At 37.4% G+C, this 9426-nt stretch overlaps 1 protein-coding gene across 6 annotated transcripts in view; it reads left to right on the plus strand.

The window, feature by feature from the left end:
- Nucleotides 1-1981, plus strand: part of fgfr2 (fibroblast growth factor receptor 2) — a 56178-nt gene extending 54197 nt beyond the window's left edge. For 5 of the 6 annotated variants that reach the window (XM_028007461.1, XM_028007463.1, XM_028007460.1 and 2 more), the window contains one exon: nt 414-1981. In XM_028007461.1, coding sequence (XP_027863262.1) covers nt 414-578 — 165 coding nt within the window. In that variant the 3' untranslated portion in view covers nt 579-1981. The remainder of the gene's footprint in view (nt 1-413) is intronic. The other variant, XM_028007462.1, reaches the window with a different exon arrangement.
- Nucleotides 1982-9426: the final 7445 nt, after the last annotated feature.

A 9426-nucleotide genomic window follows, 5' to 3' on the forward strand; every position in this document is an offset into this window, starting at 1 on the left:
GTTTTTCCACATAACCTGCCAGTTTTGCTCTCAACATCCAACCCATCTTGAACTGCTCTGCTGTGCGATCAGGTCAACTTTCTTTTCTTATTAGCTCTGCTGGATCAGACAGCAGCCTGAGATTCGATTTATTACCTATTATTTCTACAAATATTTTCATGCAGTATCCAGTTGAAGATTATTTTTCTTTGCCATTTTTTATATCCTCCCAGGGTGATTTGGTATGGCTCAGATAAATATCATTATGAAGGTGATACTGTTCTCACTCCACCGCCCTTTTAGAGTCCTCCTCTTGCTGACCCGGTTTCAGCTCTCAATTTATTTTCTCCTGTTTGCTTTTGATCCTGTGCAAACTTTTTTTTTGTTTATCTAAATTTAGATTCACTCTTTTTCTCCTCTATCTGCGTCCTCAGGAATATCTGGACCTGTGTGCGCCTACGGAGCAGTATTCCCCCAGCTTCCCTGACACTCGCAGCTCCTGCTCCTCCGGCGATGACTCCGTGTTCTCCCACGACCCCTTGCCGGACGAGCCCTGCCTCCCCAAGTACCAGCACATTAATGGGAACGCCAAGAGATGAGCCTCTGCCGGCTCAGACCCTGAGCCAACCTTTGGCCTGCCCCAACCTCAGAGTCGCTGAACACACGTAGCACAGACACCTTCTCTGAAACTGACCCGATCGGGGACTAGCACTGCCACACACCAACACAGAACACTTGAGGTCTTAACGGAGGGGACGGAGCGCGTTACGGAAGCTCCTTCATACTGACTGGATGAACTGACATTCCCTGAGGCCTCCTCTTCCTCTCTCATGTAAACACGCAGCTTTTTCTCATCTTTTGGTTCTCATCTTCCTACCCAGAAACTCCATAGCGCTACTTGCTTGGTGATCAAGTAGCAGTGGCTGGCATTCCAAGACTTGTTTACTCCTGGAGGAATGTATGGACTGGTATGAACTGAAAAACAAACAAAGGAAGAAGAAAACATGAAACTAGGAAAATAGGAAAAAGGGACTCACATATGGAGCACCGACTAACAAAACAGGAATACAAGGAGAGCAGATATAAAAACTTTTCTTGTTAATTTTGTAATATTGGTGCATCATTTTTTTTTCCAGTTCTCTAGATAAACTTCCCTGATTATTCTGGAAAAAGAATCCACAATGTAATGAAAAGTGCTGGCTATATTTGTAAATATATTCAAATATGTATAAAAATATATTATATATTTACTATGAATTATTTTTTGTATGGACTTGGAAACAACCCCCACCTCCACACCCTGCTCCCATTTATGAGGCAGGTTATGCTGACAGATGTCCTATATTTCTCCTCACACATCCTTTGTTAAACACACACACACTTTCTCAGTAACACAGTTAAGTATTGGCTTTCAGGGACTGCGCTAGTATGTTAATTTATTGAGTTACATATTTTAAAAAATGAATCAAAAAAGTACAAAAAAACCCAGCAACGAGATGGTGGAAATTATTACATTAATGCTGATGATATGGAATAATCCGTTAAATTTATGGTAATTTAAAAATAATCCTTCACCAGTTAACAGAAAGGTTCTATTTTTAGAAATTTGGAGAGATCCAGATTTTGTAAGTTTTATACATGAATGTGAATATTAAGTTAAAAAAATTTTTAAAACTGTACATTTTATAGTCATCTAATCCTTTTTGTATTTAGATATTGATGCCATTTCTATCCTCTTTTTTTTTGCCGCGGTTGAAATGAAATTCGTTGGATATTTATATATAAGTAAAAGACATAATAATTTGAAAATGTCTACGTGCAATCTGCTTCCTCATTTGAAACAAAGATAAACTCAAAATTCCTAGGACAAAATTGAAATATGAAAAACAAAGTATTAAACCAAGTGTTTTTTGTTTTTGTTTTCTACTGGACCAACATTAAGATGCTGTTTTGCAGGCATTCATGCTGCATTTGCAAAAAATAAATGTTGAAAATATACCTACCTGTGCTTGTCTCAGACTATGAGTTGCTCTTTTTGACTTTGTTTCTCCTGCTTCCAGTGACATTTTTTCTGTGCACGTACCAAGAAGATACACCCCATGTTATTACTGAACTGTACATTCTGGTTTCATTTCATGTTTTAGGCTCCAAAAACTTGGACAAATCTGCTAAGGAGCTATAAGTGAACACATCTGGATTGTTCAGATTGAAAGCAAAACTGGAAAGCTTAGCACAGATGCAGATTAAATCTACTTAAATTGATGTTTAATTCATGGCATGATGTCGAAGCAATTCCATTAATGAAAATGGAAACTTGTAATTGTAATGATGGTCCCGCTTTGTGTTGTGATCTGTCTAAGGGATCAGCCGAAGACGGTTTGTTAGCCTTCCTACCTAATATGTTCATGGATGGGCTCATTGATCTCCTCTTATCAGAACAGATTTAATTCAGCAGATCGAACGGCTGATTTACCTGATTTGATCTAAGTTCATCACAGCAGATCTGGTATTGGGTTTCATTAGCAGCAGTAAATGAGACTGTACTATGTTTTAGAGGCTGTTGTCTACCCTGCACAATATTACACATGTGGCAAATAGAAGAAATAGAAACTTTATTGTCCCTCAAAGGGGATATTCAGGAATGCATGAGTTTGTGACATTAAGCAAAGCAGTTCATTTGACACACAATACCTATAGAAAGTTTATTAAAAAGTACAATATGTTAAAAATGTAAAAAGTAGATTATGCTGCTGCAGAAGATGTTATGGCTGATTTTACATGTAAATATTGAAAACATTTCCAACTTAGACACACACTCAAAATTGTGTGTAAACACATATCATAATAGATCTGGGCCTGTTTGTTAGACTTGACATGTTATTTCATGTTTATGCCTATGGGGAAAGCTTAGTTATTATATTTTTTAAATGTCTACTTGCAAATTTGGGATTTACTTTAATTAATTAGTTATAGAATTACTTATTGCCCAATAGTTGTGAATACATTCTTCAGAAACCAAAAACCTTGCTTTTACTTTCCTAAATATTCAGATCTAAGGTTTATTACTATTTTGGATTTCCCATTTAATGATTACATTAAAATTCATCTTCCCTATTAATTTTTCACAAAGTCCATTATTAAAAACATGAAATAAATTCTAAATAAATAGTGATGAATATATATATTTTCTAAACTGATACTGATTTTACATTGCTTTGTGATCTTTTAGGAGGTGCCTGTCTCACCTCCTGTCAGAAACGTCTTGGATAAATCATTTGAAACCTTAATCAGCTGGGGGCATGATTATTTTTGTGCTTAGCCGTAGACTAAAGCATTTCTAACAAATATTGCTGACCACACAGTCTGAAACATCAATAAGTCAGTAAAGTGACTGAAATTCCCTCTGTGGTTGAACATAAATCTCAGTATTTAATTTCATACCTATCTGACCAAACTCTGCTTCAGTCCAAACCACAGGAGTCCATACAGAAGAGCTGGATGTTCATTTTCAATCACTTTTTAAATTGTAATTGTCTATAGCTAATGTTTTTGCCTTTTCTCTTTATGGTAAATGTTACTATGATTAAATATGTGAGTCTGACATGAAGGAAGCTATCCATAAAAATCGTGGTTTTATGATTTGGGCCACAAGCAGCTGCAAGCTGCAACAAATTGTAATTTAGTGAGGAAACAAAGTGTTTTATAGACTAACTTCTTTTTTTTTTTTTGCATAAACCCAGAGACCCCTCTATCTATCACCAAGGTGCAGCTTGTTTTGAACAAACACACTCATCCAGCAGGTTCATCCCCTCCAGTAGACGTGTCTCCTCATGTTTCCGGAACATGAAAAAAAGACTTGGGAGGGAAAACGCAGTCTGAGACATTCCTTTTTTTTCCATAGAATATGGAGAAATAGAGGGGGATTGGTGAAGAAAAAAGAAAGGGTGGCGGGATAAACCATTAAAGGGATAGTTTGGAGAAAAAGAGAGCCGGATATCCACACTGGCTTTCAGACTTTTATTGGAATGACTGTCTATTGTGCTGTAGGCTGATGGTACACATAAGGAGGGCTGAACTCCATGGACACCAAACAGAGGATTAGGACTGTCCTTTTTTCAGAAGATGCTTTCAAAGATCACCCTGCATTTATTTGATGTAGTACATCCTGTAACATGGGATAAGATTTGGGCATTTGTCCTTAGGGGCAAATCTAACACAAATCTGCATAACATTTATTTAATTTTTACATCTTCATTTAATTTGAGAGACATTTTTCTTCTCCTAAGCTGATAAACATGACCCACCGCACTCAGCCGGACCCTTAAATGAGTTTTCGTTTGGATGGCTTCTGGTCATCTAATGCCCCAAAGATTAACCCGCTGACCCTTAATTCTTAACTCTGCATGTCTTCAAGGAGGAAGTCTGAAAGAGGCGACTTTTCAAAACATCTCAGATTTCTTCCTCACATTATTATTATAAATACCAGAAAATTATTAAACACTTTTCATAATTTAGGGAAAATTTACTAAGGCTTCTGCAAGGTTGTCATGAAGAGTCTGAAATTGTACACTGCATCAACACAAAATCTTACTAAGTATTTTTGGTCTATTTAGCGCAAGTATTTTAAAAACTAACTTCCAAGTAAGTTTTCAGCAAAACATAGAAACTTGCTTTAAGTGAATAATTCCTTAATACTGATGAAAAAGTACTAAATATAAGTAAAGTAATCTGCCAGTGAAACAAGACATTTTTTCCATCAGTGAAATAATTTAAATCAAGTTCATTAAATTCAGAACAGCAAAGGGGTTCAAAAAGGAAAATTTGTGTATTGAATTGATTCATTGCATAAAGAATGATACACTTCTGTTGTTCATTTGTGTTTATCTTGATGTTCGTGGCTTATCAGTGAATGAAAAGCCACAATTTAGTTTATCGGAAAATTTGTATATTACAGAAGACCTTTGCAATCTGTGGCGCTGGTGAGGTGGACTGGAAAGTCCAGGGTGTTTAGGTAATGGCCTTCATCTTCTTTCCATTGCAAGGTCTGGCAGGTTACATAATCAAGCCTGTAATACTATGAACATTACAGGAGGTTTTGGTACTTTTGGCAGTGTGGGCAGGTGCCATAAACTGTAAATTGAAATAATCATTTTCATAATGCTTGTGAGAAGATAAGCATGAGCAATTCTAAAATTTCATGATAGATGTCTGCGTTGACTGTGCACTTCAGAAACCACAGTAGACCAACACCAGCAGATGTGCTTCACATTAGACTTCAAGCAGCTCATATTCTGTGGCAGATTTCCAAATGAAATGTAAACTTTACTTGTATTTAAATAGAGTACATTGGACGAATGGTACTGTTCTTTTCCTCCATGTCTAAGGTAGGAGACGTCTGGTGTTGTGTATACTGTACCACACTTTCTCCTTCCACTAAACTCAGCTTTTATACTGGGGTACAGTTCTCTAAAAACAGCCAGTATTCATAGTGATAGAAATAATCAATATAATATATGTTTATGACATGTACATAATATATGCTTTTATAAGTGATTTTTCGTAATTCATGTAGCTTTTCAATTTTAATAATAATGATGATAAACTTGTAGAAAGTGTTTAAGTATCAATGAGGGAGAGCAAATCTGACATGTTCAGAAACTTTAAAACTTCTCTTTTGTTCATAGGTAACCGACCTTGTTGGATTTTAAATTAGGAAGTTTTTGTTAAGGAAAACACTTGGCTCAGAACATAATTTGCCTCAAAGTTAAACAGAAGGCCTTTTGGCCATGTGTCAGGCTGATAAATTGACATTTTGGCTGTAAATGCGATTTTCACTGAGCCAATGATTTTTTCCCCCCCTTTTGTCAATCTTCCTCCACATCCTTTACATCTCAGTCCTTCTCTGCCTTGTTTGGCCATCTGGTGGGGTCTGGTGTGTTTGCACAAGGCTCGGCCTACAGGAATGTCAACACGCGGCTTTTTGTGAGGGCCAGAGGAGCCCACATCCACAGGAGATAAGACCCCCATGGACTCCAGAAGAGGGGGAGGGGCAGGAGGGGTGGAGATTGTGTAGTTTCGAGGGTGACTTAAAGTTTAACAAAGCTGCCATGTGACCCCCCTCCCCCTCTCCCCTCATATCCATGGCTCAATCCTAAGCAGAACACTTTCTCCCCTCACCAGATCAGAGCTCTGCCTGATAAAAGAAACGAAGGGTCTCATTTCTGGTTGGAAGACAAATGCGCTCCTGCTATACTTTAATCTTATGATTCTTAAAGCAAATCTTTAATTTCACACCTTCATCCAATGTTTAGTAGTTTCTGGGTATATAACTGTGAAGGCTCTGGTCCTAAAGCTCCCATTTAGTAGCTGAAAATAAATGGTTCATCGTCAGGTCAGTGCTCACACGAGGGAGGGGTCTACTTTTGTTTGATTAAGGGCTTGCAAGGCACCGTGTCTTGTTCTGCATGGAAGGATAAACAAGTTAAGAGTGTGTAAGTGTGTGTGTGGCTGCATGGGGATGTAGGTTGTGTGCAGTTTGATGCCCTGTGGGATCTTCTAAACATTTGGTAATTGTGTCTGAGCAACTGTAAATCACCAATTCTACTTGCAGTTTGCACGCTGACTTTGTTTTGTGTTGAGAACTTAGGCAACAGTTCTTGAAAGAGAAGAGCTGAAACTCGGTTGTTTAGAGGATGATAATGGAATGGGTCTGCAAAAACTCAAGAACTTTGTTTGTTGACCCAGCAGGAGTCAAGGGAATAATGTGGTCCGGTTGAAAGCATTTGGCCCGTTGTTGTGTACATCAGAAAAAAAAAATGGTGGGCCTGAAACAAGCAAATCACTTCAGCATAAAGCAAACAAAACAAGCATAATTTGATTTTAGGAAAAAAAACAACCACAAAACCTATTTAATTAAACATGACTTGTAGACAACAAAGAATATCCCAGAGCACAAAAAAAATCAGAAGATATAAAAGTAAAACCAAAAACATGGTAACATTTTTGAATAGGCAAGTAGGAAAACCAATCTCATAACATTTCGGAATATACAGCATATCACAAGACATAACAATAGCTTCGAAATTTCCAAACTGACAGTAGTTTAATCAAAAACACACCATGACAATTACCAGTTTACAAATAAAAAACAATTTTAGAATATAAAGAACAAATAATGTCCTTAACTCCTATATGTTATATAAAGCTTTATAGGCCGCAAAACATTTATCCTGACTATTTGTGCATTGTTTCTTTTCTTTTATAAAAAAGAAAAAAACTCAAATAGAAATATGTAAAAACCTGAGGGTCAAGATGCTTCCCCTCAGAATCAAGGTAGTAAGAAAGAATCCCATGTGATTCTTTCAGATGGGAAAGAATCAGATGGGATTCAGAATAGTAATTCAGAATATCAGGCTTTAAACTGAGATCGGACCAGTCACTATGCAATTTATTTGCTGCTGAGCTGCATACAGCTGCAGAGACAGCTTTACGGGCAGCTGAGACTTTTTTATTACTTATAACAATTTGAAGAGGGTTAACCAGTTGTGTAAAAAAGCAATTAACTCATTAAACCTACAGTATGCATATTTTTATGTTAATTGTCCAACACCTTTAAGGGTGTTTTTGTTTTGTTTTGTTGTTCAGATAATTTCTGAAATGATTTTGGACTCTAAAGTGGCAGCGCTTGGTAAGCTGGGCTAATGTGCCATGTTTTACAACCATGGGTGTGTTTTATAAAGGAGCTGAGTCATAATGTTCCCTGCCCAGAGATGTCAATCATATCACCCACCCAATGGGTCAGACATACTTGGTTTGCTGTGATCCAATGAAGTCCTCATGGTGTCCTGGCAAAATGTTAAAAGTGGGCATGATTTGCTTTCCATTTTGGACAATCCCCCAAAAAACAGAGAATAACATTTTCATGGGAGCTTAGCTTTTGGTACAGTGAAATATGCAATACAAATGATTTAGTTTTACATTTATATAAAACTAAGAAAGATGTACTTCCCCAGCACAATCCCAGCTGAGCAGAGAGTGCAGTATATTCCTGAAAGGAGGACAGAAACGTGGCTGTCTGTGTCTTCGACAGCAGAGCCTGTTACCTCGGCTGGCCTTTGTGGCAGTGGACAGACTGGATGGAGACATATGGTTTGTATGTGTATATAGAGCTGTTATTGCCATGAGTAAACCCATCAATAAAAAGGACCTGCAAAAAAGTGGTGCTCATAAATGTTGCTTAATTGTATCTATGCAGTAGGACTGCTTGCCTTTACTATGGTTCATGCGCACACAGACACGGTTAAAATTACTTCTTTAAGACGAGATGAGAGGATGTTGTTCAATGCACAGCACTCTGCCAAAATTGCTTCCTCACAGGGCATTACAATGTCAGTGTTCTGGATGAGACAAATATTTTCCTGCATCTATAGTCCATTTGAAAATTGCTCACTGTTCTCACAGAAGTAATAGATTATTTTCTTGATAAAAAAGAAAAAAAAGATGGCGTAATGTGTGGCAGACATACTTGGATCACCACAATACCAGTTTGTTAGGTCTGCAAGCTAATTCTCTCAGCATTTCTTTTGGCATCATTTTCCCCCACAGAATAATTCAGAATATGAATGGGTACTTCATGAACTGAAATTTGAGCTAGAAATTTTGCTATTAATAATTTTGTCTCTGTTTTGCATCTATGCAGAAGTTTGGCACAACACAACAGCTCAAAATCAGCTACTCTCTGTGGTATTCTCTGCTTCATTGTGCTTCCTTTCTTCTGATATGCTCTTTTTTCTCATACTTCCAAATTTTGGTTATTGAAATTAATAATATATCATGAGTTGCAGGCGGGGATATAGCTAGAAGGGAAGAACTTTAAAAATGATGATATATGCTCTTTGAAAAAGAAAGATATACCTTCCTACCTGCCCGATAGCTCAGAAACAACAGCAGATTATTTTATCCTGCCCAGGCAAGACAAGATAATTACATATCCCGACTTAATCACCCATCTCAAAGCTCTTTTGGTTCTCCTCTTTTTGAGTTTGCTACCACATGCCAGCTGTTAAGTGTTGCAACGTTTTGGATTATTGCCTTTTTCATACAAGCACAATAAAGGGTGTAGGCACAGTCTATTAAATTTGAAAACCTGCTACAAGGGCGACCAGTTCAAAGTTTGCTGTTGGCCCAAACCCCGACAAGCTGTTATTTAAAAGTTCATTTGTCGGTAAGCATCCATCTGCTTGAAGCTCTGCAGTTTTTTTTTTTCTTTTCTCAGATTTTTCCATTTCTGAGTGTCAGTGTTTGAGTGAGTTAAGTCAACTGCACTCACTGTCGTGGATCAATGTAATTGTGATCAATGAAACATTGCTACTCTGCTTTAACCTCCTCGGCTAGCAGGAGTCCGTCACATTCTGATACTACATTTATTTCCTTCTGGTTTCATTCATC

Source organism: Xiphophorus couchianus, chromosome 22, assembly GCF_001444195.1.
Source record: "Xiphophorus couchianus chromosome 22, X_couchianus-1.0, whole genome shotgun sequence".
Taxonomy (NCBI): domain Eukaryota; kingdom Metazoa; phylum Chordata; class Actinopteri; order Cyprinodontiformes; family Poeciliidae; genus Xiphophorus; species Xiphophorus couchianus.